At 37.3% G+C, this 26,811-nt stretch overlaps 2 protein-coding genes across 3 annotated transcripts; both read left to right on the forward strand.

Moving 5' to 3' along the window:
* The first annotated feature begins 887 nt into the window (after positions 1 to 887).
* LOC139145676 (CDP-diacylglycerol--inositol 3-phosphatidyltransferase-like) lies at positions 888 to 11,669 on the forward strand. Of its 2 annotated transcripts, XM_070716969.1 has the most exons (7): positions 888 to 1,061; positions 2,821 to 2,955; positions 3,627 to 3,780; positions 4,557 to 4,638; positions 6,427 to 6,508; positions 7,037 to 7,185; positions 10,279 to 11,669. In XM_070716969.1, the coding sequence occupies exons 1-7, from the start codon at positions 1,022 to 1,024 to the stop codon at positions 10,300 to 10,302; spliced, it is 666 nt and encodes a 221-aa protein (XP_070573070.1). In that variant the 5' UTR covers positions 888 to 1,021; the 3' UTR covers positions 10,303 to 11,669. The 2 variants fall into 2 exon arrangements, with proteins under 2 accessions (XP_070573070.1, XP_070573069.1); XM_070716968.1 differs by having other exon boundaries at positions 7,037 to 11,669.
* Positions 11,670 to 14,131: 2,462 nt separating this feature from the next.
* LOC139146343 (CDP-diacylglycerol--inositol 3-phosphatidyltransferase-like) lies at positions 14,132 to 23,901 on the forward strand. Its single transcript, XM_070717749.1, has 6 exons — positions 14,132 to 14,271; positions 21,248 to 21,382; positions 21,973 to 22,126; positions 22,633 to 22,714; positions 23,150 to 23,231; positions 23,726 to 23,901. The coding sequence occupies exons 1-6, from the start codon at positions 14,232 to 14,234 to the stop codon at positions 23,899 to 23,901; spliced, it is 669 nt and encodes a 222-aa protein (XP_070573850.1). The 5' UTR covers positions 14,132 to 14,231.
* Positions 23,902 to 26,811: the final 2,910 nt, after the last annotated feature.

A 26,811-nucleotide genomic window follows, 5' to 3' on the forward strand; every position in this document is an offset into this window, starting at 1 on the left:
TTATCATGATCAAATCTAGCGTTATGGTTCATTGCATCAGCAAATTTTATGCAAAGAGCAATTATTTTGAAGTCATTTCATTATTTCGATGAAATAAATTCACTGGAAAGATCAAAGGCTTATTTTTTGTGATTGCGCAAGCAAGTCTATCTTCTGTTTATTCAAACGTTTATGCCACGCAGGAGGATAATAATTTTACTATATTTTTAAGGGACTGATTATGATTTCTTACGCAATAGATGTGATGAATGTATAGTTATATCTTAATCGAACATTTAACTCAAATAACGACAAAAGATGTCATTTTAGCCTTTTCAGCATTTAATCATGGAAATCATGTAATATTGACGATAAATGATTTTTCGATAAAATGTTAGCATTGTTACAGATCTTCTATCATCTGCAAGATTTATCTTTATCTGTTCACTATTTATTACGAAGAATTAGTTTTATATGGAAATGTTAATTTTTGTAAAGAATACGCAAATTTTGAAATCAACGAATGGTTGCTATTAAAAACCATAGACCCTCGCGAGGGCAGTTACAAGTTACAAGAACCACACAAATGAGAACTTCAGAGAAGGGAGAGCTCTCCCTAATTCTCTGCAATAACTTTACAACCTTCCAATTAATTTTCTCTGCAGAATTCCAGACATTGCTTTTTTTACCTTTCCCGTGTGAAAGTTTACGAAGAATTGTAGCCATTTATAGAAGATGTATCATCGAGCAAATAAAGTCTGACAAAATGTTTCATATTTATCTTCCGTTCAAGTTATTGGCATTTTGACGTTGTGATACATGCGATACGTGCAAGTCCGAGAAAAAACGTTGGCATATAAGACAACGAAAGAACCTATTGAGGGCGCTGTCTAAGTTGTCGATGTTCAGCTTGATGATCATTCAATCAACTGCTTGTTCCAGCGAGAACTGGTTCAGTCGGGTCGATCAGGTGATATTTATATATAATTAGACAGTTTGGCTTCAATCTTACGAGTCAGGAACACGAGCAAAGGAAGCAGACATGGCCGAGAATATCTTTCTCTTCGTACCAAACGTTATTGGTGAGTTTCATTTGCATTTGGGGACAACGAATCCTTCAAAGTGTACAGGCGTAGACCCATTCTCAGTGGGTAGACATTTGAATTTGTATGATTGCTGCCTTTTCCTGCCTTGCAATTGCGATGTATTGTATCTTCAAGTATTTATTTCTGTATCAGTTGCCGTTGTAGTGTGTGTTTACATGCAGAACGTGCCATTTGTTTACAAGCACTTGCAATTTAATCGCGAGGTTCTGTCGCCAACTGCCAAGCTCTCACTCCCGGAACTGGTGCATACACCAGTGTAATGACTGTACCATTTCAGGATTGACGGTACAACAACAGTCTCCTCTGTCATCGGTGACCCCATTGATTTATCTGCTATTCAATTCTACTTCAGTTTATTCTTGATATTCCTCGATTTTCATTTAACTGTTCAGTGTTGCGACGATCAATCGTGCAACCAATACCAAGGATATTACCATGACAAAGATAATGACGTTGATGATTATCATTAACAATGATTAGTAGTCTTGTAGTGGCAGCTTCATCAAGTTCATGTACTAGTGGTAGCACAATGTACAGTATGGCATTTTTAATTACACCAAAATATTTCATTCAACTAGTGTACCTACACTCAAACCAAGATTTATTATTAATACCCTTTTATTTTTGCAGTAATATTTCAATAGTCAATGTGGAGGCATGGTTACTGAAAAAATTGTCTCCATGACAACAGATTGCAACTCATCCGAGAAGCACTGCCAGATAATTGTTTTTTTGTCAAAGGCATGCTATGTGATCATTTGATTAATATAGTTAAATCCCCTTATTCAGTTTTCACTTATGTCCAATGTCCAGATATTAGCAATGGTGTAATGGGAAACTGATTGGTTTTTCATTTCTTAAATGCTACAATAAAATATGTATGGATGTCATAAGTATTCCAGTACACCATGTATATGATGTGTGTGTGTGTGTGTATATATATATATATATATATATATATATATATATATATATATATATATATATATATATATATATATATATATATATGTGTGTGTGTGTGTGTGTGTGTGTGTGTGTGTGTGTATACCATATATTACACATACACACACTGACACAGTGATACATGTGTGTGTGTTTTTATAGATACACAAGTATACACACACATAATACACGACACCACAAGTAGTGTGTACATATATATATACAGAGAGAGAGAAAGAGTGTATACCAGTGTACCATTTATATGTTGAGAGAGCTCAGTGCAGTGTCAGCTATTTCAATGGGTCACAAGTCAGTCTAGAGTCTGTACATTGATATCAGATTCTGTATATGTATTTGTGTGCTTGATTGCAAGCTCTAAATAAAGTATGGTGCAAATCCTCAAATTTCACTGTCAATCAAAGTGTTTACGTAAATGACACTGTTGGTAAAAAAATAGACTCAACAGGAGTGGCTTACTAGTACTACAACTCGACCTGAACCAGCATGCCAGAGTTTGCTCAAACTATAGACCCAAGAAAAAGAGCTATTAAAGGTGTATGCTCAAACACAAAGTCAATGCTCTGTCAAATCTAATCTTGATTGCATTGGGTGTGTTGAGCCGTAGATTCTTGACCTCGAGAAACAATGACAGGAACTATTGTCAGTTGCATTACTCTACTGAATATTGAAGCTTTGTGTCTTTATGAAGAAACGTATCTCAAAGTTGTATCCTCCTTGGTTACATCTTTAAAATGCTGAAGAGTGGCAACTTTTTCCATTTTCTATGCAGGTTACGCCAGAATCATTCTGAACATTATATCATTCTGGTACATGCCTACCGATTATGTTCTGGCCATATTTTGCTATGTGACAAGTGCTCTACTTGACGCATTTGATGGACATGCTGCCAGGGCTCTCAATCAAGGTGAGTAAAAAAGATCTTGTTCACAAGCTGCCTCTCTTAAACACAGAATACTCCCATGATGAGTGTGATAACTGATATGTGATAAGGATCATTCCAAGATATGTAGAGGGCAAAGTCTAGGTGGTCAAAACAGAATTTGAATACAACCCCCCCCCCCCTCGACCAAGTGAGACCTCCCTAACTAACCATTCATTAGACGTTAGGCGTCAGGACTTATGGCCCCTGCCTTGGATACACATATGTGTAAATGTTCCTATACAAAACCATACCCATCGTTTCAACTTAACCCCTTATCTTGCCAGACAGTACCACTTTCCCATCTGTCAAGTCGGTAAAAAGCCACGTTGAGCAAAATTTACACTTATTTTGACCAACTTGGTATGGCATGTTTTAGCAGGTCTGGTCAGTAAAGAAAATCTTCACAGTATCTAGATTTTCAATGGCTTTCAAATATTCAAGTTTTTGTTACCATGCAACATACGGGACATGTTATGGTGCATTGGCTTTACTAACTTGACTTGATGGTGAAATATGAACTTGGCATGATAATGTTTGATAAAAGTAAAAGCTTTGTACCTTCAAGCATCAAGTTGAAAAATAATAATTCTCAGTAGTCAGTTCTTTCTGGTGTAAGACATTCACTCAACAAAAGACTTTATTTTCTCTCGTAGCAACAAAGTTTGGAGCCATGCTTGATCAGCTCACAGACAGAGCGGCCACTATGTGTCTCCTGGTCGTCTTGTCTCATTTTTATCCAAAATGGATGTTTGTGTTTCAAATGAGTATGACTATCGATATTGTTTGTCATTGGCTTCACTTACACAGGTAAGATAATTAGAAATACATCTGCGAAATAAAAAATATTGGCAACTGAAGTACTGCAAAAAATACTTTCCCAGCAAGGCTACTCCAAAAAAGTAATGTGATTCATCAATCATGCATGACATTGTGTTCTTAGATTCAGGTCATGAGTGCAATTTCCATTTTGTCTCTTTACTATCTTCTTGTGACTTGAAAGACTCACAAGAATATTTGCAGCGAAAGTAGACCATATGAAGCTAAATGACCAACCAGCAGCCACAATAAATCTGTGTGGCCAATCAGCAATCAGCTGATATTTCAGGAAGGTCTAACATATACTAGTATTTGGGGGAATGTGCAGCTAGAGCACTTGATGTAGATTGCCACTCAGAGACTTGTGTTCAGACTCTCAAGTTTTGACAGTATTTAAGTCGGTGAACTGCTTCAGTTGACTCATTTTCAAAGTTGTGGAGTAAATGAGTTTTCACCATCTTGATTTTTGTGAAAATCAAAAATTTAGTTCTTCCCCATAGAGTTAACAAACAGATAGCAGCCATTTTGAATTTCAAATATCAGTACCATATATGTCTACCATAACAAACTTTGCATGGTTACATGATTTTTGCTTTGGTCTAAAGTTTCCAAGAGGAAAGTTCAAGCAAAATTTGAAATCTTTGTGTTTCAATGCGCACGCTTCCTCAAGACCATAATGATCTTCAATTGCTTTGTATGCTGACAACCAAATTTTGCTGTTGTATAGAAACACATTTACAACTTTTACATCTCGTATCTGATTTCAGTTGTAACATGATTGGAATGTCAAGCCATAAGAAAATCGATGCATCAGGCAATCCCATCATGCATCTGTACTACACATCAAAGGTGAGTACACTTAATGGCCAAATAACAAATTTAAATAATGATGCATCATTACTATGATTTTACTATGATTGCCATGGAAATAAAAAAAACAAACCATGGCAAGAAAGGGAAGGAAGCCTTAAAGGCTTATATAATCCCTCATTCTGTTAATATGCTGGTCCAGTCTTATTTTAAAGTCACACACAGTTTTGGCTTGAATAACATGCTCAGGTAAGTCATTCCAGTGGGATACAGTCCGTTGAGTGAAAAAATATTTCCTAGTGTCCAATCTGACGGTTGATTTGGCAAGCTTTAGTGAGTGTCCTCTGGTTTTGCTTGAATGGGCAAATGTAAATAGTTTGTCTACAGCTACTTTATCCCATCCTTGTAGAATCCGAAAGACCTGAATCATGTCCCCACGACGACGTCTTTCCTCCATGTAGTTAAGTTCAAAGCCTTTAACCTGTCTTTATAACACAAATGCTGCAGCTCTGGTATTAACTTGGTAGCTCTTCTTTGTATGTTTTCAAGTAGATCTATGTCCTTCCTGTAATATGGGTTCCAACATTGAATTGCATACTCCAAGTATGGCCTGACAAGGGATTTGTATAGTTTCATGATGATATATTTTGATTTGTTCGTTATGTTCCTTTTAATCATTCCAAGTGTTCTGTTTGCTTTCATTGCTGCTGCTGCACATTGATTGCTTGGCTTTAGTGAGTTATGAATTAAAACACCCAAGTCCTTTCTTCTGTTGCAACTTTCAGCCGAATGTCATTCATTGTATAGTCATATGCTGGATTTGTTCTGCCAATGTGCATTACTTTACACTTGTCAACATTAAAGGCCATTTGCCAATCAGAAGACCATTCTGTTAACTTAATTAAATCCTCTTGGAAATTGTTCTTATCATCAATGGAATTTACAATTGTACAGAGTTTAGTGTCATCAACAAACTTCAACATGAATGAATTTACAGCATTGTCAATGTCATTAATATAGATCAAAAACAGAACTGGTCCCAACACAGATCCTTGAGGAACACCACTTGTAACCGGTAACCATTGTGATTCCGCTCCTCTTAGTACTGTTCGCTGATATATATTTGATAGCCAATTACTTATCCAGCATCCAATATGTCCTCTGATACCATGGGCTTTCAGTTTCGCAGCCAGTCTTACATGGGGAACTTTATCGAAAGCCTTGCTAAAGTCTAGATATGCAATGTCTACTGGATCACCATCATCAATAGCCTTTGTTACATAGTCTAAAAATACCAATAAATTTGTCACACATGACAGACCAGAAGTAAATCCATGTTGGCTGTCCTTAATAAGTGTAAACTTTCTAAGTGGTTGACTATATGATGCATCATTGCATATTGTGAAGAGTGTAAAATGTAAGCCTGTTGCACTTTTCACAAAGGTTTGTTGCATGTAAGTACAACTAATTGCATACCTGAACTTTCTGTAATCATCGCTGAAGAGAAGATACGCCTTGCCAAACTTTCTGCAGCAAATTTCACAAAGCAAGAGAGCTTACCTTTCAAATATCACAAAACTGACAAAAATACAGGCCATAAACACTGATCATTGTATGTTCTTTTATAAGGTTTCTTTTATAAGCTATAAAGTAGCAATACAGCTATATAGATACCATAGAGCATTTGGAGAAGGGTGGTTAACTATATGAAATGTTGAAAGTTTTCTAAGAAGACCTGTTCATGGCATGTCAGTTACACCTATTGTAAAGCTGATTTTATTTCCTGTAACACACACTGCACATTGTGTTTTTGGGGTTTTTTTTCAGCCTGTCTTATTTTTCATGTGTGCTGGAAATGAATTGTGTTATTCATCACTATATGTGTTGAACTTCACGGAGGGACCATCCAGTGAGTATCTTTGTGTTTGGAGTATGCTTCCATCCTCAGCTTGTTAAAATATCCTTCAGAGAGTCCCAACACATTGCAGTGAAAATAGTGGTGGAAATCTCATTTATGTGTTGTGTCTTAAAAATCAACAGAGAGCTTCAGAGCTATGAATGTCACATGACATGAGCACATTTGATTATTGATGTTGTAGAGTGGATAGGCAGTACTCATGTTTTCATGTTCGTCATTTTTCATGATGCGAAATGCAAGATTGATTGATTGATTGTAAGATTGATAATGAATTTCAAACAAGCTAGAAATGATTGAGTTTAACCCTTTCACCCCTGTTTCCAAGTATAGAGGTCCAACTGCACCATGGCAAACAGTATGATTGGACCAAACTACGTTGATGAAAGGGTTGAAGAATGTGAATCAGAGAAGGGTCCTATGACCCAGTCTCTTGTAAGGAGTTGTCAAAGTCATTGCAAACTTTGTATAGCTGTCATCATTCCATCAAACTATTAAACATCTCAACTATTCTCTCCACAGTTTCATTTCTCTTTTTCTCAATTGGACTGTGGAGACTGCTATTCTACATCTGCATCCCTGTTGCCGTGGTGAAGTCCGCCATCAGCATCCTTCATCTGATCATTGCGAGTCGAAACATCGCGATTGTCGACGTGGCAGAAAGATCTAAGGCAAGGGAAGAACAAAAAAATCGATTAAAACACTAACACAGAGTGAAAGAAATGTATTAAATTTATCGATAAATAGAAAAAAATATATATTACTATCAGTGTTTTACTCAGTACAGTTTAGACCTTGATATATTAATTGCTTGTCAAAAGCTGCAGTCTTCAATATTACATAATGCTCAGACTCGAGTGGTTCATGTTTGCACTGACTTTAAGCTGTTTTAGATTTTGTTAATTTCAGTGTAATGTGTATGCAAGATGATGTACGGCGGCATACTGTCATGCTGAACTGAAATTAGCAAAATCATAAACAACGCTATTATTATCAAGCAATCACCAAAATTGTAGATTGAATCTGTGAAACAATTACACACACACATCTCTGTTCTAGTATTTGTCACAAAATTTTCTAGTCTTCTTGAGGTGATTATAATATAAAAAATATATACATAATATATAATTCATCTTATACTAACATACCTCACACACTACCAAATACACCTTTTGTAACTCATTAAATCACCAGGGAGACCTTTAACATTTTTGACTAGCTGTCAATGTTGGAGAAAATAGTTAAAACAAGTTGAGGGAGCCCACAATTTTACATCACGCTTCTTAAAAATCATAATTATAAACTGCAGTTTCCTTCATCTTGTACAGTCTTACATCTGAGTTGGCGTCACTTCGACTTATACTTACTATGCGTGTCTACATCTTAATGTTTTATATAGAACAGATATAATGATAATTAGGTGTTTTCAAAAGATATTAAAATCTATACATATGATGTATGATCAGTGTTACAACACTGTAAATGAATTCATTATGAAACAAAGAATGTAAAATTTTTTGATTGACAAATTTTAAAAATCTTATGAGATATTAAAAGGGATTATGAAGTTGGCATTACCTGATATTGCCAAGGTAATTTTTAAGTAGTTAGTTAAATTCTGTCACAATTCCTGCCACCATTGTATTTGTACACAAGATGTACTCCAAAACTACTGCACTGAGATAACACCAAGTGTATACCAGAAAACACTCGTCACTTGTATCAGCAAAATATTTCCAATCCTATCTGTATGGCAAAGGTACTTGACAGCAACCATTGACCATTCATCATATTTCAGTTAATCACAGTCCCTCCATCACAGGGGACTGTGAGTTAGTTGAGACAATTAATTTCTCACAGGCAATATGACTCAGTGAAGTAACCTCAAAAGTTTGCACACAAATACCATTAAACAATGATTTAATCTTAGTGTACAATACACCAGTCTAATGCTTTATTGTTTCCAGTCACTTTAAAATGGGGGGTTGCAAAGAGAAGTTAGTTTCCGTGACATAATGCACTTTCTCCCAAACTATTGTAAGATAATATTTTTGCTTGTATAACAACATCATAACATCATTGACCAATTAAAAAGGTGATTGAAATCTGTGTAATATTTACTATAACAGTGCTAGCATTGTCATGGCAACCAGGTGGTGTAATTGTTTGTGTCTATACATCTCACAAATGCTTCTTCAGTACTCTCAGTGATTTAAAGCTATCAAGAATATTTGATTTAGGAGAAAGATATATACGTTGTGTTTGCTAATATTTAGTAACAGAAGTAAATAAATTGTAACCACGGTAACATTTTTGCTCTTCTCCGACATGATTGATAATGTATACCAAAAGGAAGCCCGGTCAAATTTCTTCAGAACCATGGGATATATTTCCTGGTTTACTGCCCTCTAGAAGTACACTGATACATAATCAGGACCACAAAATCAACTATGCTGTTTCAATTCATATCATAGCCATGTCAATATCAACTGTCGTTAATTCAAAGTGTCTGACATCACATGTAACATTACAACTTGATCAATCACCCATGCGTATGCTGGCAGGTCTATTTGCCCACAGCCTGTGTCTCTTGCCTATTTGTTTTCGCTGCATGGTTTAATCCACAGCAGGAAAGCCATGGTAGAAGGAGGGTACAGGGTTGTAATTTCATTGAAGAACATTTGAATTTTTTGACAGTGTCCATTGAATTACCTTGACCTGTAACATTCTGTGTGTTGTCCTTATTTTCAAAAAACTGTTCTGACACATTTTATCAAAGCTTTTGATTTTAAAGTTTGAATTTTATTAAATTTCATCAACTTACATCAGGTGTGTGATATAGATTTTTAACCTTTGAGTGAAAGCATTACCCTGTTGTCTTTTTCAGATTTTTTGAAATATTTTATCTAATTTGAAAGCACCATAACCACTCTTGGTAGATTTATTTAGTCTTCATAGAGCTCTGAAATATTTTTCAAAGGTTTTTAAATCAATTTGGAATGCGGTAGAATATTTAAATATGCCAATGCTAAGCGAGGCAGTGATTGGTTGAATTCAGACTTTCAGAAACTGCCGATTGGCTGCCATCTTGTCATGCTGCAAACTGCCTTGATCTAGAGAGACACCGTAATGTCTGCAGCTTATCTTGTGAGCTTGTATAATGAGCATTTCAGAACTTGATTCTCTTTGATGTTACTGTATGCACTAACTTCCACCATTCCATGCACAAAGTGAGTCACATTGTATGCACAAAGCACGATTTTCAGAGATTTATAAATGGTGAAAGACCTCTTTTTTTGCAGTCTGAATTTTCCCAAATTTCTGTAGGTGAACAAATTTGACTGAGATAAACCAAAGTATGCACACATATAACATTGCCTCAGCAATTATTCATTGTTGACATGCTGTAATAGCTGAAAGGAAAAACCAAATTGGTCATCAGATCATTATAGAAGCTGTAAAAATATGGCAGTGGGTTTTTGGCACTTAAAACCATGGCGTCTGATAACAAGTGAGGCAATATTAGTGACAGAGACAGCCGTTTGTCCTCTCATTTGTAGTTGTTTGAAAGCCATCTCAGATTGAGGCAAACTTTGGTCGTGATAAATTGCAACAGCTCTGCATCAGCAAAGCATGAATGAATGTAGCAACCCTCAGGAAATGTTTTGTTTTGTTTTGCTTTGTATTTTTTTGCTTTGCAACCCACAATGCAATGTTACCCCATGCATTCTTTAGCAGTGATTAAAATTCTCCGTCTATTTCAGGGTTTGAAAATACCAGAGCAATGAAGATGCCTAGGAGATGTTAAAAAACTAACAAAACCAGCAAAACCAGTGCAACTTTTTTGTGTGAAATTTACTATTCTATTTATATCACAAAGTTCTGTTTTTTGTAGAAAAAAGTTCTCAAGTATTTTTGTTTTATTACCGAAGATGCACTGTTGCCAAATTAAGTGCAACTGCCGTAAATGGATACTTACATCCAACAAGAAAGTGGCTTTTAGGAAAGAGCTTTCTTGTAATAGAACCATACTTATTTATTCCATAAAGACACTGGCTATTGGTCCCTGAGCTGTCGGTGCATTTGATGCAGACATTGTCACCCAATCAGCAAATAGCTTTATTTATTTTGGGGAGATTTCATCATCATACTGAACCACTTCATTAAAAGCAGTTTTTGTTTCTTCAAAGACATACACAAGTCGCTTTTTGTATAAATTGTTTTTGTACACATGCTTTGCGCATGTTGCATTGATGTCAAACCTCTAAAAACACCTTCTGTACCCTGCACAGCATGCATTCATGGGCATCAGAATTCATCCCACCTGTATTTTCTCCATTGGCAGTTTGAACCATGCCCTCTAGTGGTGGAGAGTATACATTTCAGATTATGACAAAGATACTGTTTAGCCTGTAGGCTGGTATATACTCCTAGTTTTGATCTCAAAATTATGTAGTTGTGACTTTGTGTGTTTGAAAGGAGGGCTAGATGGTTTTGACACGCCCATCCTTGTTGGCTACATTGACCCTATTCCTCAGTGCCATTCAGTATCCCTTTCCCATCTGCCAAGTCAGTATAAAGCAGTATTTAGCCAAAACCACATATATTTTCACCTACTTGACAAGCGGTGTTATAGCAGGTTCGGTCATAGCTGGCATGACAGGGCTGTGTGTTACCGGATGTGGTGGGAGGCCTATACCGATAACACAGAGCCCTGCCGCGCAGAGCTAGTTCAGTCAAAAAATCATGTTTACAATATATCTGCTTTCAGGGTCCTTCAAATATATTGGTTTTCATTAAAATACACAAAAGGGGAACCCCTGTAAACTTTGCCAAATGTAACTCCATTTAACCACAAAAACCACTGGAAACTGCAGCTGTTTAGTGTGAACATTTCCTGTGATCTTGAATTGCAGTGTAATGAACTGAAATGTTGAGGCATTCACTTTTAACATGGAATTTTTTCCCAATTCCGGTCACACTGTTGACAACACTCAGAAACGTCATTGCTGTATTGTAAGCTTATTCATCTTATTCTTAACAATCTTTGAGAATTATCTTCCTCAATACATCTATCATCCATTTTCTGTGGTCTTTGTACAGTAAAGTAATTTACACCGATCTGTTAGTGCGTAAATAAAGTTTACTATCACAATCCTTGTTGTGCCGTCTTGTTTTTGTTCAAGTAAAACATGACAAAAATAAATTATATCTAGACAAACATATGAACAGATGCATTATAGTGTGTTAATAGTTTGATATGTGTAAAAAAAGTAGATGGAAACTTGCAAGTGGGTTAGAACCTTCATTTACATTTCACTAGTTAACCTCACCAACTTGATCAGTGGCTATAATGATGAAAAATCTGGTACAATGAGGTATCTCAGTATGGCTGGGTGCAACAGGAAATCTCGCTTGACGTTCCTTTATAAGTAATATGTTGGTCAGAACAATATCAGAGGTGACTTGATAAACTGAAAGTCACCGTAAAAAGTGGCTCCTGTTCTCTCCGCATCAAATTTTAGCTCCACATTTAAATCCGCTGCAGACGTAAGTGATTTAGTAGACTGAAAGATTCCGTCGCGTGCGGGCGCTCCGGCGCACTGCGACATACGCGACGGAATCTTTCAGTCTAGTGATTTAGCCGCTGCTTCCAATTTATTGCAAGGGATCATGGGATAGATCATACTGTTTGCATCTGCTCACGCAAATTTAAGAAATTGTCAGGAAAAAACGACCTACCATTAAAAAAGTGCTTATCCTTGGCATTGACTGGTCAGCATTTTGAAGTTTGACTTCTTCAAATTAATGTCCCAATAAGCGTAGTTGTTTATATTGATTACAACTCCCTTGTCTTCCTGCAGAAATTTCATGGCGAAGATCAGGGTTGATGTGGCAGAATTACATCTTGACATCAGACATATCAAGAGCAGAAACAAATTCATTCTTCCTATCTAGAGTGTACAGCATTATCTGCACTTTCAATATTACATGTTTGTTTGTTTGGGGTTTTTGTTTTTTATTTTTGCAAAAGTGAAGTGCTACCATATCCACTCAAAACTTTCTTGGTTTATCTCGCAAAGAGTCTGCCACTTTTGTTAGAGACTGTCGATAAGCAACAATTTTCAGATCGGTAATCGATCCCTAATCCAACACCTATAGGAATCGTTAACAAAAAATAGGACAGATAAGGGACCTTTCATTTTACAAACCTGCCCTTGGAAGAGGTCTCATTTTACAAATTCTTACAACGTCTTGGACCAAATTCCAGGTGTAGTACGTTCTCCTGGGATACCGTGAGGAAGTAATTTCCAATAAACCAATCACATAACCTGTTATGAAGGTTGATTGTTGATTTCATCTACGCTGACAATATCAGTCAATGAAGAGAGAGATACTTGAAAGTATTTGTCCGGGATCTGGAGTTTCGGGTTGGCCATTTGCCACATGTCGGGCTCATTTCAAAAACAAAAATGTAGCCTCAAGGTGGGGCGGGATGGGATAAACATTGACCGTCCTGATGCATAAAAACCTGACGAAGTGACTGCCAACATCACGCAAGTGACGATCGAATGCATTTCTGGAGCAAACATAGACTTGCTCCAAGGCCGTGGGCATATAAATGTAAAAACAGATTAAATTGAAGTAGTAAACTTCAGCAGACAGTCGCGTTAGTGGTATGCTGTTACGCAGCTAGGCCAGCCAGGAACTGCTGCCGACAAAAGCCAAGTGACAAGGGACACGTCTGAATCAAACATTCAAATCACAAGTTGTTGATTTCTTTCCCGGTCATAGTTTATGAAAAGATGTGACCTTTTAAATGCACCTCGAACGCAGAAAATCTCACCGTACATGTGACGTTGTGGTGTGAGTTTTTCAAAAAGTGGCTGTGAGCGTAAACGAAAGCACGTTCGTGGAGCATAAGGGTCCTCAGTCTCCGATGATCATGATGATGATTAAATATTTAAAAATGAAGAAAAATAAAGATATATTTGGACTCATTAAATTTGTTGTTGTTGCTGTTGTTATTGTTGTTGTTGTTGTTGTTGTTGTTGTTGTTGATAGTATTTGCAGAAAAGAACAAAGTATGCGATGCAAAATTCAATACAGCCTAACTATACATATGCGCTGCAAGTTAGGCAGTATTGAATTTTGCAGGGCATATGTATAGTTAGGCAGTATCGAATTTTGCAGCGCATAGTATAGTTAGGCTGTATTGAATTTTGCAGCGCATATGTATAGTTAGGCTGTATTGAATTTTGCAGCGCATATGTATAGTTAGGCAGTATTGAATTTTGCAGCGCATATGTATAGTTAGGCTGTATTGAATTTTGCAGCGCATACTTTGTTCTTTTCTACAAATACTATCAACAAACAACAACAACAACAACAACAACAACAACAACAACAACAACTTTACTGAGTCTAAATATATTTTTATTTTTCTTCATTTTTAAATATTTAATCATCATCATCATCATCATCATCATCATCATCATCATCGGAGACTGAGGACCCTTTGCTTGGAGGCGCTGCCTATTCTCGCAGTTCTGCTGCAGGTCAATAACCAGCCGCTAGATCCATCCCCAGCGAGAGTAGTAGTAGTTCAATCGTGTATATCAGGTCACAGACACCCTGCAACAACTGTATACTCTCGCTTCTACTGTCTGGGATTCAGCAAGCTTGCTGATGAGTAGCACGATCAAGGGAAGCAGATATGTCCGAGAATGTTTTTCTCTTCGTACCAAATATTATAGGTGAGTTTCTTTAAAAGTTTTCGGATACTTTAAGGAGACGCAAGCCACAGGCTCTCGGCCAACTCTTCCTACAACCCGTAAAGTTATTTTCGGCTTTATAATATTCTTAGTAAACAAATTTCAGATCTTCTCACTCAACTTTCAGTCGTTGCCTAAAGTTTTCACCACTCACATTATTTTCCCAACTTGTTTGCGACACCTGGTTTTCTAGGGTCTGTATTAACGTTACATGTTATTTAGGGATGGTCGTAGATTGTTGCATGAGTTTGACAAACGAAATGTTTTCGTTTAGATCATCCCACCCCAGGGTAAGGCTTGACAATTTATTATTGCTTTCCATAGTCTGCTATGGCCAATGTTGCTTCGTCAAGTAATTGGCGTAACCATAGAGCTCTGGTTTTTAGTGCTATGGTGTAATCGATATAATGATGTATGAAAAAATAACAAAATTAGCGTTTGGAAAAATGTTATTTCATTTTGCTTTCCCTTTCACCATTTCTTGTGTTGTTCTAGGTCTCTGTGAATGCACAATTTGTACAAATTCCTGTTTTTACGTTTCTCGCCAGGATTTCGATATGCTGTTATGATATAATAGCAATAAACTACCTCAGCAACGTGTATTTCACTTCGTTTTGACAAGTTCACTCCCTACATGCACTCGCTATAACCCGTGTATATATGCCGTGAACTGGTCAAAATCTTGTGGTATAGGCCTACTAGTCCTATACCCGTCGCTATATATATTATAATGGTTTTTTGCTTTACTATTGAAAAATTACACTGCTGCGCAGCTGTGCCTCGAGATCACATGCGTACACATCAACGGTATACTCTGTTCTGCGTGTTGACGCTAGAAAAAATATTTACACTTATTTTTTTTTAGTATATGGCAGTATTTTAGACGAAAGAAGTATTTTAAATTTATGCACAACCAGAGGGTTAAAACAATAGAAAGGAATATATTTCACTCTCCATTTCATGTACCAGTACTTCAGACAAACAAAGATGATACTCATCCTTATTAGACCCTATGCTGCAAAAATCGCATACTCTGGTCATTGAAAGTTATTTTTCCAAAGACCATATTTCAACGTTAGGGGAGTGTGCTGGTGTTCTTGAAGTACTTGTACGAAGGGATGCCTGAAAGCAAGTTTCAAAACAAATCAAGAATGGTTCTAATGAAAAATATTTTTAATCGTCGAATTTGTTGTAGTTTATTAGATTTATTATAATACAAAGAGGCCTAATTGAGCTGCAGCATGTATATCAGTATGTAAACACGATACTTCTTTTTCCTAACAGCCATAAATACAACCGAACCAATAATTCTGCAGCAGGAGTTTTATATGATTTTTTCATACACCCATGATCATATCGCTCTATCCTGGTATGGTACGTCATATCTCGGAGTAGTATACCTGACAGGGTCGAAAACTCCTATTCTACTGTACATGCTCTCGTTGCGGCATCCCTTTATCGGCGTGAAAGCGCGAGAATAGATCTCAGATATATTGTTAAATAAAAGTGACTATTTGGGTATACCTAACTGCACGCTCTGATAGCGTATATTTTGTAATAAATAAATTGTCTTCTCGGCTTTGTTTCAATTTCCGAGAATTCTATCGGGTGGATTCCAGGGGGAGTGTTATTATGATGCTTATTCTTGGTGAATGCCCGTTAATCAAGCCAAACACCTAAATATCGACATCCAATTCTCATAATGATGGTAGAATAGCTGATTGATTGTCAATAACAGCGAAATTGCCTTACGTAAAGGGTACATCAGTACCGGTACTGGCATGTGAGGTCATAGGGTTGACGATGGGGCAGTATGCTTAACTAACTTAGAATCCGAACAATCTAACTTTGGATCTTAACAACCTATCTTCGAATCCCCGCGTTCAAACTTTAGATCCCATCAACCTAACTTCTAATTATCGCAACCTAACTAGGGGTCTTATCAACTTGTCTTCTGTTAATCGCGGAGCATCAATTGATTCTTGATAAGTTACCTTATTCATAAATGTAAAACTCTAGATGTTTTTCTCGGTAATTGGCTTGAATTTGGTGTTTTGTCAGTCTCGGTAAATCACAGTGTACGTTTCACGAACTTTCTAGTAAAGTTCACATACATTCAGATTCTCCCCAATAAATTACTGTTGATTGTCATATTGCTAGTGAAGGCTGGGACCCCTTCAGGTAAAAAATAACAAAGTCAAGGAGCTTTTTCCCTGAACTTCTCCGTTCAAGTGACAAAACTAGTGCTCGGTGAAAGTGTTCGGAATGCACTGCTACACATACGATTTTATAAATGTGCCTATATTTACTTTACCGGTTGTAAGTCTAATCACGTATTTGGTAATTTCCAAGGAACCATGTATCGTTTTACGTCCTAGCCATTAGACACCTTACACTGAACTAGTATCATATTTTAGTCATTTCTGCAGCTTTAGTATTACGTTACCAAGTCACAGTTGGTTTACCGGGCCTGTCTCTGAAAGCCAATCGCAACACAAATTCTAATATGGGTAATAACACTGCACGATGCTTCAATCAGGAAGTGACGGAAATTGCGAAATCGAGTTTAAAATTTGACCATATTTAATGATCAATTATAGTTTGCATCGTTGAGCTGAAGAGATTGTAGAAACGACTATGAAAGGTGTTTTTACAACCAATATGTGACACATAAACATAGCATTGAGAAATCCTTGCTGTTATTCTGTGTATTATACTTTAAAATGAATTTATTTAAGGTATATTGTACTTAAACAATGATAGGTGCCTATGCCATACGTATAAAGGTCTGTCTGCAGATCTCCACTGCATATGAGCTAACAGAAGGACATAAGATAATGCAGCATATCCCTGAATTTCATGCAGGCATTCATTGGGCAAAACTTTGCCTTCAGGGCGGCAAGCTCATCCCACTTTTCCTCCACCCTAGTATATTTATATAAAGTGGATATTTGGGGTTTATTTTATAAAACGGTTGAGAGGGTTACAATTTTTTATGGAGAGGGGTCATATCAATGCACTGCTCATGGGCAAACTACTGACATTTCCCTCGTACAAAACTAGATAAATTATATCTATCAATTAATGGATGTTTGACATTTGATAGATATGTACTTGACTCGATTAGACTGTTTAAAGTGTGTATGTGTACAAGAAATTTGATTTTGGAATATCACCTAAAATGCAAACTAACAATGCACTGCATCTTGGCACCAATGGGCAAAACTTTGGACAATTACCCCCCCCCCTTACTTGTATCTGTACATTTATGCACGTTTGACGATTAACATTAATGTACTTGACTAAAGTAGGATGATTAGAAGTGCATATGTGTACAAAAATGTGATATTGGAATTTTTTCATCCAAAAATGCCCTTTTACAATATATGGGAGTCTATGGGACAAAATATTGAAATTTTCGCTACACAAAACTAACTAGCCTGTACCTATACACATGTCCATGTTTTTCAATTGATATGAATGTACTTGACTAGAGTAGATGACTAAAAGTGCACATGAATTTTTATCCGAAAATTATGCGAACAGATCAGTTGTTCGGTCAGCTGCAGATTAGTTGGTTCATTTTCCGTATACACGAGTAGTACAATGAGTAATATAGCAGTCAATATAGTTTCCTACCGAGCAACCTTGGACAATATGCATGGACAACTATCATTGGCGATAAGGCGGGATTAAACCTCGCCTAGCAAAGAAGGGCAATTGTCGCAATTCGACATCACACCATGGTTTTACGAAACCATGGTGTTGGTTTGGGGAAAATATCGTAGATTTGGTTGTTTTGGGTAGGTCTTTTCTTGAATCTCTTGCCCTCGAAATGTGGCATTTGTGAAATTTCAGACAAATTTCCAATACCCAAACGCCCATCCGAGTTTGGACTAGGGTTGACATTATTGCATAAGCTTGGAGAAGCTTACGCTACATAACTACATGCGCTTTATTTATTCACTCAGCATCATTGCAATATCTTTCAACAAAACTTGCAAGAATAAAGGAAAACCTTGACAATGAAAACAAAACAAAATGAAAACAAAAGTACTTTATTAGAGGCGCTGCTTAAGTTGTAGTTCAGCATGCATTTCAACCAGCCGCTTGTTCCAGCAGAGAAAGAAAGTAATTTGTTCAATCAGGCCATAGTCACCCCACACCCATATGTATTACAGCATCTTGGTTTAAATCTAGTGTGCAACGCGACTAAGGGGACCCAGACATGTCCAATAATATTTTTCTCTTCATACACAAATGTCATAGATGAGTTTATTCTGGAATGCACTGACATCTCAAAGTTTACATGCTACATCAGGTTATCTCTCTGGACGTAAGGCTCTATGATTTCTACACAAAAATTATCGGCCTGTTTTGACTTCCGAGCTTTGGTGCGTTCCTTTTCTGTACATAGCAAACACAGGACTGTTTAAAGTCAGCTGAAGGCAGACAGTTCCATGGAGACGACAATTTAATGCTACATAATATGCAGCTGTGCAAGTTTTATGTCTTCTTGCTCAACTTTCAGTCGTTACCCAAAGTGTTCACAACTCACATTCTTTTGCCGACTTTTTGCCACACCAAGCGTGTACTTGACCTTTAGATTGATTTTGTATATCCATTTTTACCTTGTATGTTTACAATTGGATGTTTGTTATTACCGATCTTTTGTCGTTGTTGTTTGTGTGTCTTAAACCGGCAGCAGGATTGTCTTTTTATTCGACTGTTTTCCGCATTTTGTCTTTTCACTTAATTTTGAATTCTTTGTCATTTTTTATATTTATATTTATTGTGTAGTCTTCTTTTCATGGACCACAGTGGAAATAAGTCTTCGGACTTTTCTGTGCTATCCATGCACAAATAACTGCGTTGTCTCCTTTGGTGTTGTAAATTGTTACATTCTGTACTATTTTCTTATTAATTTGGTTATTTGTGCTAAATAAATAAATAAAAAAATAAAAAATAAAAGCGTCGAGATAGTGCTACTAAGTTTGTAAGGTCAGGGCCTCACCATCTTACGTACTTATTTACTCCCGAGCGTTCAAGTTTGAGTCCTATACCAAGTTGCTAACTTGTTCAGTTTCACACTCTTAAAAGTCGGGACCTGTAACATCTCCACGCTTTGATGATATTTTTGTCAAAATTATACTGACACACAAGGCACAACTGTATAAGGGTGCGCCGACATTAAAAGCTAGCGCACAGCAGCCTATGTAGTTCATTCATTAAAGGTGGTCGTGGGTGTTCGTTTTGGAGACGTCAAAATCACACAACGATTTTCGTATTGTTTCGCTAAAATCAGGCAATGTGGCAAGATTTGGAGAAATGCAGCAATGTAGGGCCAGAGGCGACTAAAATGAGTGAGAATTAAGTAAATGAATTATGAATGAAATTAAAATACATAAATAAAACTAGAAATATTTGTTTATGCACAGCACCTTGTGTACACCATCCCAAACAGATGATACTGTACTGCATGCATATAGCGAAGTCAAAACTAAATCCATGCAATTATAAATACGGGGAAAATTTGAAGTGGACTTACACAGGAGTCGACAATGCTCAGGGATTTTAACGCATACGAGAAACACTTCGTATGGGAATTGTTCGATTGACACGACCGCTGGGTCGCCCTTATAGACCTTTGTAGCTAAATTTAAAAGATACGCACGCTTCTATTATTAATCACATATCACATTTTATGACTGTGTAATCTTTTCATACAATCATAAGTCATAGTAACAGTTGCATGTCATATACAGAAGGAAACTCAGACAGTTTGTTGACACAGGCAGTTAACTGCCAAGCCAATATAAAACAAAATGTATCGGCCAGGTTAATGGCACCCCTTCTGCTACAATAATTCAAGTAACAGCTATTCTTGTTCATTAAAGTGTGGCTAATAACGCTCTTTTTAGTGAGGCTACGTTCACAGGTAGGTTGGGGGGCCTTAAGGAATCTGGATTGAAATGTCATTTTGTTCATATCTCCCCTCAATGCCCTCAAAAGAAATTTCAAGTAACCCCCCCCCACAAACTATCATATAGCCGTATATTTATAAGGGATGTACGCGCAGAAAAAATAAACATGTATTGCGCAGTTCTGGTGTTCGACACTACCTTTTTGACGCATGTATGTATATATATATATATATATATATATATATATATTATGTATATATACGTATATATTTTTTTTTTTTTTTTTTTTTTTTTTTTTTTTTTTTTTTCAATGAATCAGTCGACTTTTTGGATTTATCAGTCTAAGCCGCCTTGAGTTATTCCAAATCTGGTTGGGTCAATGGAACCCGCTGAAGAGCACCAAATGACGATGATGAGAGAGTATGCAAATTGTAAATTCCTGGCTACATTTTGCCAATTATTGAAAAACTGAGCACAGTGACCTACAAAAGAAAATTATTTATAAAAAACAAGACATATATTACCTAGGTGCTACTTACAAAAGTTATACAAAATTGACAATACTAAAAGGTTGAAATATTCCATCAAATAAAACTTTTAATCTCTGAAATTTTAGTGTAATAATGGACCATTATGGGCAAATTTTGTGAAAAATAAAAAAAACTTCGGTTTATTCACAATTTTGCTTTCATTTAAATTAGAACTTTACTGTTCACAATTTTAATCTTGTGTTATTGTATGATGAAAATGTGAACTTTTCATTCACTGCATGACCTTGAAATGAACGGTTTTATACATTGACTTTAAGTAATTTCGTAAACAACGGTGACTTTTCATCGTACGTGTGTAGAAAGTCAAGCTCGGTAAGTCAATGATGTAAAATGAATATCTTTTCAGGCAAGGTAAGAAGTCCTTATTTGTTGTCATTCTTTTATCAGTTTTTGTAAAGTCATACTATTGATGTTATTCTCCTGGTGAACAGATTCAATCTTGAAAATGCCGAAGAATGATAACTTTTTCCATTTTCTATGCAGGTTACGCCAGAATCATTCTGAACATTATATCATTCTGGTACATGCCTACCGATTATGTTCTGGCCATATTTTGCTATTTGACAAGTGTTTTGCTCGATGAGTTTGATGGTCTTGCTGCCAGGGTTCTTAATCAGTGTAAGTAAAACAATTGCACTTGTTTACAAAAAGCATTACCTGCCGAGGGCATGAGTGTAGTATTCTTGTTTTGAGCTCCCCTTGCGACAGTAATGAGTGCTGTACACCGACTCTAACATTCTGATCATCCAAAGATATTGTTAATGGGGATGGCTAGAAGGTCAAGATATTTGATATGTCCGACCCCGCGACTGGCCGAGTAAAACCTCCCATTCATTAGACTTCAGACAGAGCCCTCTGCCTCAGCTGGATATATTTTAATGCTTTAACCAAAACCATATACTATACGTCTCTTTACCTTCATAAAATCAAGCTATTTCCCAGCATCCAGTTGACAAATGACTTGCAGTTTATTCTTTGTATATCAGTTCCTTCAAAATGTATAATAATCGCAATCATACCAATCCATAATCCAATAACACTAGGGAGGTCAAAATTTGTAAGACAATAGTTGTAAACATAGACACAAAACAGCACAGAACAGACAGTAAATAGACGGTACACAAACAAAGTCAAATTCATGAAAGAAAGATATATGAAAGGAAGATGTATGATAACCGTTCAATGAAATACTTTATTTCGTTCTGTAGCAACCAAGTTTGGTGTCATGCTTGATCAGCTCACAGACAGGGCAGCCACCATGTGTCTCCTGGTCGTCTTGTCTCATTTTTATCCGAAATGGATGTTTTTGTTCCAAATGCTCATGACAGTTGATATTGTCGGTCATTGGCTTTACGTACACAGGTAAAACTGGGAATTTTTAAACACATTACCGAGACAAAACCCGTAACCAAAGTAACACAAAGACCTTTCAAAGCTCGGCTGCTCCGATAAGGGATGCAAACCGTGGTGCATGACATCAGGTTATGAGTTCAATTTTCAAGTTGTCTCTTTTCTATCTCATGATGAATTTAACGCCCGAGGAATATTTGCAGCAAAAAGTTACTATATGAAGCGTAAAGACAACCCGGCAGCCTACGTAAACCTGAATGGCCAATCAGTAATCAGATGACATTTCAGCACGTTCTCACGATTAATATGTTGACAGAAGTATCCTGGCTGCCAAAGTTACCCATCCTTGGAACCATAATGATGCTGTATGATTGTTCTGTATGTACCCAACCAAATACTGCTGTTGTATAAAAAACACACCAAAAAGAAAAAACGCACCAAAAAAGAAATCACACGAAAAAAACAAAACCAGTCAACCACACCATATAGTGTCTTTTACATTTGATATCTTATTTCAGTTGTAACATGATTGGAATGTTAAGCCATAAGAAAATCGATGCATCGAGCAATCCCGTCATGCATCTCTACTACACATCAAGGGTGAGTAAATTTCATGGCTATAAAATAACCGCATTTCTTAATCTTAACACTCGTTGCAAAATATGTAGGTGTATTGAGACGCTATCTCTTGTCGCATAAGCTTAATTGTAAAGACCGTATAATGTAACCCTGCTTCACTTCACAAAAAAAGTTTTGGCTTGTCTTTGCCACCCGGTTCGCTGGTCTCAACATCTGGTAAGTACAGCTGAGGTGTGGTGATGTGATGTGATGCCGAATGATAAAGGGAAAGATATATCCTCTAAAGTATATAAATACAGTCCAAAGACAGCAACTATTGGCATGTCCCTCAATCAGGTGTCTTTTAGGTGTTTTCTTCAGAACTTCAGAAGACTTGCTTATCTATGTTTCTATAGGCAAGCCTTTTATAAAGCTGAAGCCATATTCTGTAACACACAATGTATGTTGGTTTTTCAGCCTTTTCTGTCTTTCATGTGTATTGGAAATGAGTTGTGTTATTCATCGTTGTATGTGTTGAACTTCACAGAGGGACCATCCAGTGAGTATTGATCTTTGTGTCGGAGATGCACCCATACCTAATTTCTTCCAATATCTTTCAGAGAGCCCGAACGCATTCCTACGATGACGATCATGGCGGACGTTTGTTCACTCGTTGTAATCTCCCAGAAAACCCAACTGCCCGACGCTTCTGCGCATGTCAAATTAACATGAATCCAGTATTTCCTCAGTCTTCACAAAGTCAAAACGTAAGATTGATAGAAATTTCAGAACGCCGGAGGGAAATTTGAGTTCGACCCCATACCTGTTTACCTGTACAGTGGTCCGACTTTGCACCGACAAAATATTATGACTGGGCCAAACCATTGTAATTATAGGTTAACAGAATGCGAATCAAGGAAAGCATCACATGTGCAAAGATTTTGTTCAGCTTTCTGAAGGCATGCTCGGTATATTACTCATATTATATCATCACAGACTTCAAATAAATATAGTTGTTCCATCAGACTAATACTTCAACTATTCTCTTTTCAGTTTCATTTCTCTTTTTCTCAACTGGACTGTGGAGACTGCTATTCTACATCTGCATCCCTGTTGCCGTGGTGAAGTCCGCCATCAGCATCCTTCATCTGATCATTGCGAGCCGAAACATCGCGATTGTCGACGTGGCAGAAAGATCTAAGGCAAGGGAAGAACAAAAGCATAATTAAAGAAACTAACATAGAGAAGAAGAAATGTATTGAATTTATCGATAAATGGAAAAAAATATTAGCATAATTTCAAATAAAATAATGGAATAATAATGATGAGATAAGTTTAAATGATAGCCCGAACCTATGAGAACACAGCAAGTTGAAATCTTTAAGGGATGGACCATTAGACCTTGGGAGGGGGTGGTCACAATGAAATTGTTAAATTTTTTTTTTTACTATTGTAAATTTCTGAATTTTTTTTCCAATTGAGATTAGCTGTGCAAATTTTTTTTTTCAGAGTAAATTTTCAGATTTATAATTTTTTTTTAGTTCGTCGCTGTCTGAAGATACGAGTGGACGAGTGACCCCATGACCCCACAACCGCTAAATTCAACCGTTAACCGTTAGGTAAATTTTATACTGTCAGTGAATACAACTTCAGCTATCTGGCAACAAGGCAATCAACGCAAACCATGGGAAAGTTTATGCTTGTGAATCCCGCCATCTGACATTTGTAAACAAACTCTTCACAGGGCCACTCGTCCACTCGCAAAGGCTTTCGCGAGTAAACAAGCTATTCAAAATGGCGAAGTGGCAATGCAAGTGCGAGTACTCGCCGGACAGTTAATTATCGCCCATAACTGGCAGATTTGAAAGAAATGCTGTAACCAGAGTAAAGATTTGAAAGTTTGAAGGTATTTATTTCCGACCGGTCGATGTAATTTTTTTTTAGGTAGATGCTTTATTTCGTTTTTTTCGGGCCACCGGTCGATTTTTCCGTGACATACCTTGCTAATAATATACAGTACCGAGGTTCGGCCTCCGGCCTCACAGTATCAGTCACTTCCCATCCGACGACGATCTACGAAACGTTCCGTACGCCTGTGTGAAATAGTATGTTTGTACACTGTATGTACACTACGAAAGATGACGCGACACCAGCGTTTTCAATCATGATACCCTCTTCTGCAGTTATACTGGTAGTATTAAAGTTACAATGAATCTCTATACGATCTGAGATCCGACACACTTTACGGTGTCCTCCTCTGAATCACATGTAAACCATGTTAGCGTATGGCTACAACAATCTGAAATCATTGGGCTTTTGCGAAATTTTAAATTACAATGTGTGAACAAAGGCTTAGAATAGGCGTCGGCTGTGACATGATGAATGCAAAAGAAGTCAGCCAGTTACAGACTCGGCCAGTTGGAGAGTAGTGGGGCCAGTTACAGGATTGGCTAGTAGTAGTAGTAGTAGTAGTAGTAGTAGTAGTAGTAGTAGTAGTAGTAGTAGTAGTAGTAGTAGGAGGAGGAGGAGGAGGAGGAGGAGGAGTAGGAGAGGTCGACAAAGCAGAATAGCCTATATGGTACACTGTTTATTTTTTTAGTTCCCGCGAAAATTATCATGCGAAAGCGATCTCAAGAATCGTTTTTACGGTGTATCTTATTCTCCCCTATGGAGCAGATGATATGATGGAAATGTGAAAGATAGATAAATAACATTCAAAGAGCTAGGTCATTGACTAAGCAAATCCACATAGGGGTGGGTGTTAGAGGGGTCCCCCCGGGTAGAAAGATACAGACATCAAAACTGAATAAATACAGAAATTAATCAAGGAAGATTAAGTATATACACTTGTTCTTCAAATGCCACACAGTAGCAAAGTTATTACCGCGATTAAAGGCTCTACAGTATACCTGTACCATTAGATGACTGAGGGAGTCATACATAGGCTACATGGAGATAAAGAGACTAAACATGGAGCACATGTCTAACATTATTTCTGCCACTGTAGGCTTCAGCTAAAAATATCAAGTTCTATACACGCACATTTCAGGAAATTGAACACATTACATCACCTTTTATATACCATTTTATACCTTCATCACGGAAAGTGGCAGCAAATTATATTTTTTCAGTTTTTTCCACGTTTTTCAACAAATATATTTCCCCGTGAGTGGCCGATACTTTATTTATCTCGAATATCCCCTCGCCCCGAAATCAAACCAGACAGACTTCATGTGTTCCGTACCGTGTAGCACCTCAGTAACGTGCTAAGCTAGGCAAGAAAATATATTTCCGGTAACCCAACCAACCCGCCTACCCTAGACATTTTCAAAATATCTTGGTAAGTTTTCTAAAATTTACCGTATTTTATGGCATGTTATTGCGAGAAACGTACTTTTTTTTTCACTTGGCCCAATTATGGCATTCCAGGCATTCCTTAAACATGTTGTACAGAGCTAACTGGTAAAATAACGACAACTGGGTCATAACAACCGTCAGGGAGCGTTCAGGTATTATGGCAAAGGGTGGGCCGACAAATTCTTCTTCCGCATTAGTCAAAATAAGGGACCGTTCAGTTTTTACGGCCGGGGGGGGCGGCAAAATCCAGGGGGGGGGGGGTCATCGTAATTTTGGAATCCGCAAAGGGGGATCATCGCTTTTTCACTGGTAGGAAAGGGGGGGTCACCACATTTTCAAAAACATAATACCAACAATAAAGTTCACTTTATGCCATGGCCATGATCGACCCTCTTTACCGGCGGGCCGCCTTCGGCGCCCACTACAATAAATATACATTATGTATTACCCATGACCCTCTTAACGGGCAGACGCCTTTGGCAGCGCACTCCAATTAGGTTTACTTCATGCAATGGCCATGATTGACCCTCTTTACCGGCGATAAATTGACTTTATGTAATACAATAAATTGACTTTATGTAATACCCCACGGCAACCCTACCGTAAAATTCCAATTGAAGCTGCGGTATGTATTAGAAACATTTTTGAGGGACCCCTGGGATCACGCACTGAATAATGGTAATGGCCGCGCGCCTTCAGCGGCCCTGTCCAGTAAAGTCTACTTTATGCAATAGCCATGATCGACCCTCTTTACCGGCGTGCCACCTTTGGTGGCCCACTAG

The sequence above is a fragment of the Ptychodera flava genome, chromosome 12, assembly GCF_041260155.1.
Source record: "Ptychodera flava strain L36383 chromosome 12, AS_Pfla_20210202, whole genome shotgun sequence".
NCBI lineage: Eukaryota > Metazoa > Hemichordata > Enteropneusta > Ptychoderidae > Ptychodera > Ptychodera flava.